A 12863-nucleotide genomic window follows, 5' to 3' on the forward strand; every position below is an offset into this window, starting at 1 on the left:
ATCTCACCTCTTACTGAATACGTTAACAAATAGTTTTGTTTAATTCAGTGTATTTTATCAAGTTCATATTTTGTTTGAATCACTAGCCTTCTGTTTGATAGCTGTCTGTCTCCATTTGAGATTATCTTTCCTTTTTCTGTCTTAGTGTCGGCAACATCTTCAGCTACCTGCATAAATACCTATGTTAAGTAACTGCATCTTACCTGTATCTGTGTAACGTCCATTATCTGGGAGGCACAAATTACTACTCTGGGAGGCACAAATTACCGTTCAATTTAATCTGGTATGCTACCATATTAAAATAAATTCCTCTAATTTACATTTCTGACATAACAGACACAAAATTGTATTGTCTCTTCTTTTGAAAACCAATTTATTTGCCAAGATTGCTAGGTAAATACAGTTACTGGATTATTTGTTTTTGAAATGTGTATTCCCATCCTCAGGTCTATAAAAAGAAAATATGTCGAGTTACAGTCTTTCAGTCAAAAAATAAGTGTAGTAGAGCATACACAACAGCTCAATGGCAAAAATTATATACCCATAAAACCATACAGTGATGGCTACACCAACAATGCTAACACTACTCTGTCACATGATGACTATACAGTATGCTGTAAAATAACAAATCTCATAAAATTCTGCCCCTATGGACAGATGCAGTCCAAAGTCAACAAATAATAAAGAATACCTACAACAAGTAAAAATGTTTAAAAACATAACCATATGAAGAATTGAAGCATTACAATGAAATACCAGGTGCTCTACAAAAAGTATGTACAACTTTGAGCACAAACAAGACAGATGCATGGCACATCCGGTACTTTGTGGTACAAAGTCACGATGGTTGCAACAGAGACACTGACAACTGGATTTGGAGTATAACAGAAGCTAGTGCTGAGAGGTGTAATCAGACGGCAGTCTGCACTGCTTGACATCAATTACAACTAATGTAATGTGCTCACATTTTTGTTAAATGCTGAAATTAACAGAAGAAAAGTAACATCAAAGTAGTACACACCACATAATCATAACAGCAAAGTTTATACAAATAGTATTTAAAGAAAGGAAAACAGCATGCTGTTGACTGTCATGGAAGGCTGCCTACACCATCAGATAAAATTGGATAATCTGTGACATAATGATGATATAACATTAACAAGTTCATACCATACAACATATGCACTAGTATTAGCTATGTTTCGCTGGAAGTGAAGGATGACAGTTAACAATCATGTAATTGGAAATTGGAAAACAAGCCCCCACACAATGTAGGGTAGTAATATAAAATGCAATTCATGTATAAAACATTTTTTTGTACAAATATGTACCAAATTAATGATATGAATATAATAGAGGGAAACATTCCACGTAGGAAAAATATATCTAAAAACAAAGATGATGTGACTTACCAAATGAAAGTGCTGGCAGGTCGACAGACACACAAACAAACAAACACAAACATACACACAAAATTCCAGCTTTCGCAACCGACGGTTGCTTTGTCAGGAAAGAGGGAAGGAGAAGGAAAGATGAAAGGATGTGGGTTTTTAGGGAAAGGGTAAGGGGTCATTCCAATCCCAGGAGCGGAAAGACTTACCTTGGGGGGAAAAAAGGACAGGTATACACTCACACACACACATATCCATCCGCACATACACAGACACAAGCAGACATTTGTAAAAGCAGCGATAGTGTTGAAAGCGGAAAATAATTTTTTTTTTGTTATGGTGTGGAAGTTGGTTACGTATTATTGAGTATGTATAGGCGGGATAAAATTGTATAGTAGATTACGGTAAAAAGGGGAAGGTGAATACAAAGTGAGACTACTGGTAAAAACAGAATAAGAAAATAAGACGACAGGAAAGATTCCGAAATGCAACAGCGACAATAACAAACGTAATTGTTGTGTTCAAATTAATGATATGAATATAATAGAGGGAAACATTCCACGTAGGAAAAATATATCTAAAAACAAAGATGATGTGACTTACCAAATGAAAGTGCTGGCAGGTCGACAGACACACAAACAAACAAACACAAACATACACACAAAATTCCAGCTTTCGCAACCGACGGTTGCTTCGTCAGGAAAGAGGGAAGGAGAAGGAAAGATGAAAGGATGTGGGTTTTTAGGGAAAGGGTAAGGAGTCATTCCAATCCCGGGAGCGGAAAGAGTTACCTTGGGGGGAAAAAAGGACAGGTATACACACACACACACACACACACACACACACACACACACACACACACACACATATCCATCCGCACATACACAGACACAAGCAGACATTTTTTTACAAATGTCTGCTTGTGTCTGTGTATGTGCGGATGGATACGTGTGTGTGGGTGTATACCTGTCCTTTTTTCCCCCCAAGGTAAGTCTTTCCGCTCCCGGGATTGGAATGACTCCTTACCCTTTCCCTAAAAACCCACATCCTTTCATCTTTCCTTCTCCTTCCCTCTTTCCTGACGAAGCAACCATCGGTTGCGAAAGCTGGAATTTTGTGTGTATGTTTGTGTTTGTTTGTTTGTGTGTCTGTCGACCTGCCAGCACTTTCATTTGGTAAGTCACATCATCTTTGTTTTTAGATATATGTACCAAATTACATATAAATATGCCTTTTATTTTTTTCCCCTTTTTTTCTCTCTTTACATCAAACTTTGTCATTGATAATTACGTGGTGTATACTACTTTGATGTTACATTTTTCCGTTAGTTCCAATGTTAAACAGCACCAGCTTTCATTATACTCCAAATCTAGTCGTCAGTTACTCTGCTGCAACCAACTTGGCTTTACACCACAAAGCGCCAAGATGTGCCATGCGTCTGGCATGACATTGTAACGCCTCAACTCTTTATATGGTATATTTTTAAAGATTTTTACTTATTAGAGGTATTCTTTATTATATGCTCACTTTGGATTGCATCTGTTTATAAGTGCAGAATTTTATGAGATTTGTTATTTTACTGTATTGTGTATAGTCAACATGTGACAGGGTACTGTTAGCATTGTTGATGTAGCCACCACTGCCTGGTTTAATGGATAAGAAATTTTTGCTACTGAGCTGCTGTGTATGCCCTCCTACATTTATTTATTGATTGTAAGCCTGCAACGTCAACATATTTTCTTTTTGTATATACTGCCGAAACTAGTGATTCAGTAGTCGGGTTTACATAGTGATCTTGGCAAATAAATTGGTTTTCAAAAGAAGACTGCAGACTGCCATACAAAATTACAGGTCACCTCCTGCACTGACTGATCCTGTCAGGTAAACATAAAATTACTTTTTTATTAATCAAGATGACTGGTGTACAGCTTGAATTGCTGCATTTCATTTACCTTCAGTTGGCAATAATTGTCTTATTAAAATGTCAAAACATAATTTTTCTGTGTGGTCTCTTACCAATGAACACCGCTTACTCCAAACACTGAGCTGTATCCATTTGCGTACAATTTCTATGTAGACAAAGGAAATACTCTGCTGACATCACTCACATCACAATCACATATCCTTGAAGTGTCATTGCTGGGAAATGAAACCATTTCCTCCACTGACATCTACATCCACATACATACTCTGAAAGTCACTGTGCAGTGTACAGCAGAGGAAAACATTACTGCCTGTATGTCTCTGCATGCTACCTGTTGCAAATGCTGGTTCCCTCCACTTTCTCAATAACATTTTGTGAAAATGTCATCTTCAGCACTCTAAAGATCCCCATCTAATCATGGAACATTTAGGTACCATTCTCATATTGAACAAACCAACTGGTAACTAATCTAATTGCATGCTTCTAGATTGTCTTAATGTCTCCCCTTAATATGACCTGGTGGTGATCTCAAACATTCAAGTAGTACTTGAGTGTGTGTCACACATGCATTCTGTATGCGGTCTCCTATAAATGTGTGCTGCACTTTCCCACAATTCTCTCAATTAATAGCAGTCAGCCATTCACCTTCCCTACAACTGACCTTTTGTGCTGAAATGAAATGATCGGACGGCACTGTTGGCCGGAAGGCCCCATTCGGGGGAGTTCGGCAGCTGTAGTGCAAGTCCTTTTTAGGTGATGCCACATCGGCGACTTACGAGTCAATGATGATGAAAATGATGAGAAAGGACATACAACACCCAGTCCCCTGCCGGGAATCGAACCCGGGCCCCTTGCGTGGTAGGCGGTAATGCTACTGCTACACTACGGAGGAGGACACCTATTGTGCTTAGTCCATTTCATTTCATGTTTTTTCAATTCACACCAAGATGTTTAATAGGACTAACTTTGTAAAACAGTATTCATCACAACTGTATCTGAATATCACACTCTGACTTACATTTACAACAAGTAGCCAGCAACACCAAATACAACTTCTGTCCAAATCATCATGAATCTCCCCTGCAGTACCTCAACAACAACACATTCTCACACACAACAACACCAGCAGCAGTGTCAGATTGCTGCTCATCCTAACAGACAACTCATTTATGTACAAGGAGATCTGGAATGGTCCTACCCCACTTCTCTGGGGTCGTCCTGATATTACCTTCATCTCCGATGAACATTCATTATCCAAGGTACTGCACTGGATTCTATCATTGAGAAGTCTTCAAGCCTGTCATGTATTTTTGAGAACCTGTTTCATATACTGAAACATCGTTAACTAGTCAGCATTATTGATATGGAGAATAAGAATTAATTTTAATGACACTACACAAGAAAAGAAGAAATTATTCCATATTTAAAAATTTGACATCACTAGCACTTATCAAACACCATGCAAAACAGCTTGCAACTTACAAATGAAAAGGTGTATTAGTAAAAACCAAGGCCTTCAACAAACTAATTTAGGTACATTCAACACACTGATTTACAAGTTACCTGCTTTCTAGGCGAATCTGATATCCAATAGCCTCCCCAATCTTCTCATCACGCTCTGCAGCCACTCTCTCAGCAACTGACACTACAGACAATCGACGTGGCTGTGTGCATATAATGCGACATGCTTTTCCTGTCAGATGTCCATTTTCTAGAATGAACTGTGGAACCTAAAATCATATCAAAAAGCAATTACCACACTTTTAACTAAGGCTACTAATGAAAATGCTTCAGCAATGGTGAACTCTTCTTGGGCTATTAGCTGAATCACTGCACCGTCATCCACGAACATTTTTACATCTTTGCATGAAGATGGCTAGAGGGAAAATTGTTGAAATTTTTCTTCAAGACAATGCTGATACTTGGTTGATAACCTGGGAACATTTCGGCAGTGAAATCTGCTGTGGAAGCATGTATTCTCTTACAATGCTCTGCTAATCTGGCCACTTGAAATGTCTCCTGGCCCAACTGAAGTTTAATTCTATCAGTACCTCCATACTATATAATCAAATTTCACAGAAACTCCCTCCTACTTCCTACAATAATAGCAGTTTCATTTTTGCATACACTTTCTAGGTTTCATCCTCAAACTAACTCTTAGGCAGGATACATAAAACAGATCCTTTAGTTAAGGTCAGTACAAAATCTATAGAAGTTATATTGGAATGAAGATGGACAGAGGTAAATCTATGAGAGAAGACACAAAATGTTTCACATTTGACAACAATTCTGTCACCCTCAAAACTGTTAAGTAAGATCAAAGTTTTATTTTAAGCCTGGAACTTGAAATACATGCTAAAGAAATGCCTGAGTAAATTTCAGAGTGGCACCATTTTTTTTCATAATATTTTCCATGGTGACAGGAATATAAAAATTGAGTAATGGTTTTTACACCAAATTCTTTTGATGAAATCTACATATAAATAATTTGAAAAAATAATAATTTCTGATGGAATGAAATCATTAAAAGAGACAAAGGTTGTTTCTGTGGAGAGATTAACACTCCGGAAACCAAGCCCAAGCATAGCTCTGGCCACAACATTGTGTTCAAAAGACCGGCCCTGAGTACAGCTTGGGCCACGATTTTCTCGATGCGTGAGCCACTTGTCACTCGAAAAACTGGACTCATTTTGTGTGAGAACAATGGATGGATGCCTTGCTACCTGCCCCTTGACAGGTGCTGATTTCTATCGTCAATTTCTAGAATTATTTCAAAAGGAACATTTGCATAAGTAACAGCTACTGTCATGAATGGCTTAGCCAATATGAGGTCATGTTGACATAATTTAATGAATATACTCCTTCAATTTCGCAGTTTACTGTAATTCTGCTACAATTATGTCAAGTCTGTTGAGTGGGCTAGAATTTTGGAAGCTCAAGAGGAAGAAACTGGTCAATAACTCAACTCACACTTTTTTTAAAGGAGAATTATACTTTTGATCACCTTTATTTTAAACTTTGTGAATCTATCACATAACTAAAGTAAACATGAAAAATAAATCTTGAAGTTTGGCCTATTTTTTAGTAACTACATTTGACGAGAAATCAGTTAGGTATGCGATGAAATGAAATAAATTGTGACATTGGTAGCAATTGGACACTGAAATGAATTCAATGGCTATAAATAAAAATCTGTGCTGGATCAGAACTGAAACCCAGATTACCCAATTTACGTTAAGTGGTCACCTTAACCGCTTCAGCTATCCCAGTACACTTTCCATCGAACCCAAATTCCCCACTTGTCACACAATATTTACTTAGCACCCCTGTCCACCACACTCATCACTTGCCACTCACGCTGGATTCTCACAAAGGTTGAGGAGAAAAAGTGAATCTGCACTCAAATAATGTCCAAAAAAGACACCACAAGCAAATAAAAATTACATATCTGCCAGTAATGCTGTACATAATGGCAAATATGGCCAGACTTCTTGGCCCATCATGCCTCTAAGTGATTGGTCTATTATTAGAAGCAAGGTAGAAAGTATTGAGCAGAAGAATAAACCGGACAAAAATCACAATTATGTTATTTATGAAGTATTAATTATTATGATTACACACTATGACTTACGAACTGTGCAAACACACATGTGCATGTGGGAAATGCAAATTTGCTAGAACTGAATAAGAATGGAAGCCAACCTAAATAATAATTTGGAGACAGAGACAATTACTATGAATCTGAAGGCATTTATGTCCGTCCCGATAGCTGAGTGTTCAGCACAGCTGTCTGTCACGTTAAGGGGCCTGGGTTCAATTCCCGGCTAGGTCAGACATTTTCTCCACTCAGGGACTGGGTGTTGTGTTGCCCTCATTATCATTTCATCACCACCAGTGGAAAGCAACGGGAAACCACCACTGGAATGATGTGTACTCCCTAGATGCTCATGCGGTGGCCCTATCTGACGAGGCTTCCCCCATGACAAGACTTGCCATAAGGCAGAACACAAAGATGTGGTGGACCTCTCTGACGAGGCTTCCCCCATGACAAGACCTGCCGTATGGCAGAACACAAAGTTTGAAGGCATTTATTCACTGTTGGTTCTATGAAGGGTAATCTAAATGGTACCGAGGATAGCGTTACTTCTTACCTCAGCCCATAATGACAAAAGCTTAAGAACAATGAATATTTGCTCAAAAAATGCTGTGAAATTGAATCTTTGTAGAGATGTTACTGTACTCCTCTGTTTCCCTTCCAAATAGTAAACAGGTATTCATAGTAAACTAGTGAACCTGGTACTGCTTCATGTTTACTAAATATATATGGGAATATGGGATTGGATAATATCCTAATCTCCCCTTCTGCCTCTCTCATGGTCAATCACCTTGTCTCTCTGTCCATCACCTCCTCCCTCCTCTCTCTGTCCATCTCCTCCTACCTCCTATATCTCTCCATCTCTTCCTCCCCCTTCAGTCTGTTCATCTCCTCCTTCCCCCTCTCTATGCCTATTTATCCCCCACCCCCGGCCATTTCATCTTCTTCCCACTCTCTGACCTTGAGCCTTGCTTACTGTTATTGCAAACAAAACCTTGACTGGGAAACGAAGTCATTAAAATGAATGAGTAAATTGGTTGGCAACACTGGTATACAGGTATGAGAGAGACCTCTCAACTGCTGGACCTGTGAGGACAGTAGCTTCAATGACAGTATTTTGCATCATTTTAATCTGTGAATGGATAGGATTACAAAGTTTCAAATGGCTCAGATTCTGTACTATAGTGTGCGTCATTTATGTTGGCGGCCGAGTTTAGGTTCGTTCTGCGCATCTGACGTCACAAAACACAGTCAGCCAGAGAACGACGTTGCCACATCTCGACTGCAGTGCAGAGCATGTACGAGTGTCTTCAGTTTTAGAAACATTCAGTCATAAATAAAGTAATTGAACAAAAGCAATGTCTTGATAGTAGACATTCTTTTATAGAAAGTTTGGAAAAAGCATTCTTTATACCAATTGCTTCATATTCTATTAATTAATTAAACCAAACAAGCAATAAGACTCCTAATTCAGGCGATAGCAAGGAAAGGTGTTTGTATCACTCTCACGAACTGCTGTTTCGCAATAAAGAACAGCGGTAATTGTTTATTTCCTATTGTACTTCGACGAAGCGTGAGTAATTCATAGTCATACCAACAGTGTTTGTCAGTATTTTGCGTGCCGTGTTATAGTCCTCATGGCGTTATGTAGTCAGACGAGGTGAGTTAGCGTAACGGTTAAGGTGTTGGGCTGCTACGCGAAAGGTTATGAGTTCAAACCTTGTGTGGTGCTTAATAGTTTCATTATTTAAAAACAATATCGAAGTGCCTTACTTCACGAATTATATTCGTTTGAATGCAATTTTTTGAAATTTCTAGTGCTTTGTCTCTTCATTAACCCTTTTGCTGCTGCAGACACGTGCTCCCCGCATTCCGCGCTGTGCGCGATTTTATCATCACTGCACTGCTCGCCTGTGCAGACACATGGTGTTCCCACTGCTTTGACACTCTTATCAATCGATTTCACAAAAACTATTTGGCCCAAAAATTTGATTTTTACGCGTCTTCTTGACTGATACCTTCCCCCCATCAATGACTTAATTTTGTTTCGATGTTCAATGCAGTTATTATGCAGCATTAAACGTATTAAACCATTGCACGAAATTTTGAAGAGTTTGCAGAGGTAGAAGTCCATAGCGTATACTTTCCGTATGGTCGATTTTAGTTGCCACAATGTTGAGAATGAAATGTGGACAAGATACCTAAGTTTCATATAAAATTTACTGTATAACAACTGTGGTGTCACCGCCAGACACCATACTTACTAGGTGATAGCCTTTAAATCGGCCGCGGTCCGCTGGTATACGTCAGACCCGTGTGTCGCCAATATCAGTGATTGCAGACCGAGCGCCGCCACATGGCAGGTCTAGAGAGACGTCCTAGCACTCGCCCCAGTTGTACAGCCGACTTTGCTAGCGATGGTTCACTGACAAATTACGCTCTCATTTGCCGAGACGATAGTTAGCATAGCCTTCAGCTACGTCATTTGCTACGACCTAGCAAGGCGCCGTTATCAATTGCTATTTATCTTGTGATGCATGTACCGTCAGACCGATGTTCACCAATTATGGGTTCAAGTTAAGTATTCCAACAACTACGTACTTTATTTGCTAGACTCAAATCCTTTAACTGTTCCAGACCTCACGCCAGCCTGTGTGAGCTTAAACGCGTGCCTTTCGGCTTCACCTCCTAGTGGCTTGGCTGTCTTGCCAAGTCACAACAAATGACGACGAGGATTTTGCGTTCGTATTGCTAGACTGGTTTACTTGTGTAATGGCTTCGCCACAATCTCCAGATGTACTGTCCGAATTTTATCGCTTGCAGAATCAGCAGACGCAGGCCTTATTGGATGCACTTGGACAGCTCGTCCAGGGTCAACGTGCAATGCAAAACGATGCGGCGGCCGCTGCTCCACCGCTCACGCAGCCACAACACGCAGTTGCACCGCCGTTTCGTCCTTTTGATGCTGCACTGGAAAGCTGGACGTTGTGGCCACGCCAATTTGGATTCCATCTCGCTGCCTACAGAATTCAAGGTAATGGGCGGCAGCCTTTTCTCCTTTCCGCCGTAGGCGTCCAGACGTACCGTGTGATAGTGAAATTATTTCCCCGACGTGACGTAGCAACTCCGTCCTACGACAAAATTTTGTCTGCATTAGATGCTTATTTCAAAGAATCAGTCAATGTAGTTGCCAAATGGTATACGTTCTTTCGTACGAAACGTACGGCTGGTCAGACTAATAGGGAGTGGGTTGTAACTTTGCAAGGCCTTACTAGGGATTGTGCTTTTGAGTGTGAATGTGGACTTCCTTATTCAGATACTATGGTGCATGATGCAATTGCACAGAACGTTTCTGATGTTCGTATAAGGGAACAGATTTTGAAATTAGTCAATCCCTCCCTTCAACAAGTGGTGGACATATTGGATCGGCAGGACACACTTGACTTTGCTCAGGAATCATTTGAACCTTCACCGGCCGTGTGCCATGTTAACCGGCCCGCCGGGCGCGTTGCACGGAACAGTAAACAGCCCTCGCGCCCATCAGCGCAGCTGCCACCAAGCTCTCCGCCAGGTGTGCCGCGCAAGCAAGCAAATGCAGTGCTAAAATCATGCCCGCGGTGTGCTACTAGACATTCACGTGAGAATTGCCCGTCACGCCAGGCTATTTGCTTTTTCTGTAATAAAAAAGGACATGTTCAAAGTGTTTGCCAGAAAAAGCTCAGATCGGACACTCACAACCATTCCCGGCCCTTTGCTTCGCGCCGGAATCGAACCAAGAATACTCAGGCTCGTGAACCTTCGCCCATGGAAATTCATATAGTTCATTCCACTCCACCCAGTGTCATTCTCTCTAACAGTGACTGTGTTTGTCCCACGAATAGTGTGCGTCGAAATCGCCGGAAATCCCGTCAAGTCGCAAGTGATTCTGCATCAGTGTCAGTTCACGTTGCACGAGACAGTCGCTCTTCTCGTCAGCGGGACAATAAACTTTTTGTAGACTTGGACCTTAATGGCAACGTGATACCATTCCAGCTCGATACTGGAGCTGCAGTTTCATTGATCAATCAAGACACGTACAAACAGCTGGGCACACCTGCGTTGCGTGCCGCAAATGTTAAGCTCAGTAGTTATTCAGGACAAGCAATCCCTGTGTTAGGACAGTGCAGCCTTCTTGCAACATACAAAGGACAAACAAAACTTGTGTCGTTGTACGTCCTTCGTTCTTCTTCTGCAGTGAACTTGTTCAGTTTAGATTTATTTCAGTTGTTTAACTTGTCTATAGTCAATCAGGTCCTATCAGTGAACCAGACTGTGCCTTCAGACAGTGTTTCTCGTCTATGTGAAGAGTTTGCAGACATTTTTGCACCGGGCCTTGGTTGCGCTAAGAACTATAAAGCACATTTGGAACTGAAAGTAAACGCGCAACTGAAATTTTTCAGAGCGCGCAATGTTTCCCACGCATTGCGTGATGAGGTTGCAAGAACATTACACGATTTGGAATCCCAAGGTGTAATTGAACGTGTGCAGGCTTCTCTCTGGGCATCACCCTTAGTAATTTTGCAAAAGCCTTCCGGAAATTTAGACTTTGTGTGGACTTCAAGGCAACAATGAATCCACAACTAGTGACTGCAACTTTTCCTTTACCCCGCCCCGAAGATCTTTTTGACAAACTGGGCCCGGGTAAATATTTTTCGAAGTTGGCCCTAGTAGATGCGTACTTGCAAATACCAGTGGACGAAGAATCCCAGCGCGTTTTGGTGGTTAACACGCATCTTCATTTGTATCGATTCAACCGACTGCCATTCGGGTGTGCATCCGCCCCTGCATTGTTTCAGCAATATTTACAAACTGTTTGTGCGTCGGTCCCTACTGCAGCAAACTATCTGGACGATATTGTGATCTCTGGAAAGACAGAAGAAGAACATTTAGCCAATCTCAGAACATTATTTCAGGTCTTGCGACAAAATGGTCTTCACTTGTGGAAGGACAAATGTGTGTTTTTTGCTTGGGACTTACCATATCTGGGCCATGTTCTCAATGCCCAAGGCATACATCCCAGTCCCGAGCACCTCTGTGCCATACAAGACTTGCCTTCGCCGCAGAATTTGAAGCAGCTACAGAGTGTGCTGGGAAAAATCAATTATTATCATCGCTATGTGCGCCACGCCTCTTCCATTTCAGCTCCGCTTCATCGCTTACGCCGGAAAGGTGTTCCGTTCGTCTGGACGACGGAAACGTGCCTTTCGCCAGTTGAAATCGGCATTGCTTTCCAATACTTGCCTTACGCCATTTGATCCCCAGAAACCCCTTTTGTTGATGGTGGATGCATCGGATTTCAGGATCGGTGCTGTGCTTGCGCACAAAGATGGTTCGCACGATCACCCTATTGCCTTTGCGTCCAAATTGCTCTCGTCTGCACAAAGAAATTATTCACAGATCGAGAAAGAAGCATTGGCTCTCGTATTTGGTGTTACAAAGTTTCATGATTTCTTGTATGGTCGTCACTTTACCATCATCACAGACCACAAACCTTTGACATCGCTTTTTCATCCGACCAAGCCTGTACCTCTACATACAGTGCAGAAATTCATTCGCTGGTCTATTTACCTCTCGCAGTACCGCTACGATATCTTGTATCGGTCCACTGCTAAGCACGGAAACGCCGATGCGTTGTCCCGTTTGCCTGTTGCTGAGGATAGAGCATTCGATTCCTCCAAACTTGCTTACATGTTCATTGATGCGGAAACAAATGACGTGATCGAATCGTTTCCGATTGATTTTCGTCGTGTAGTTACAGCCACAGCTGCTGACCCTGTCCTTGCTACCGTTCTGCGTTTTGTTGCTACGCAATGGCCCTTGTCAAAGTCACGAATCGAGGATCCGTTGGTTCGCCGATTTTTTGCTCACAAGGAGAGACTTTTTGTTTGATGTGGTGTTTTGCTGTTGCGTTCTG

The 12863-nt window shown here is 41.2% G+C and overlaps 1 protein-coding gene across 3 annotated transcripts in view; it reads right to left on the reverse strand.

The window, feature by feature from the left end:
• Positions 1–12863, reverse strand: part of LOC124622217 (3'-5' RNA helicase YTHDC2-like) — a 302377-nt gene that overhangs the window by 222327 nt on the left and 67187 nt on the right. For all 3 annotated transcript variants that reach the window (XM_047147868.1, XM_047147867.1, XM_047147869.1), the window contains exon 5: positions 4879–5045. In XM_047147868.1, coding sequence (XP_047003824.1) covers positions 4879–5045 — 167 coding nt within the window. The remainder of the gene's footprint in view (positions 1–4878; positions 5046–12863) is intronic.

Source organism: Schistocerca americana, chromosome 7, assembly GCF_021461395.2.
Source record: "Schistocerca americana isolate TAMUIC-IGC-003095 chromosome 7, iqSchAmer2.1, whole genome shotgun sequence".
Classification (NCBI taxonomy): domain Eukaryota; kingdom Metazoa; phylum Arthropoda; class Insecta; order Orthoptera; family Acrididae; genus Schistocerca; species Schistocerca americana.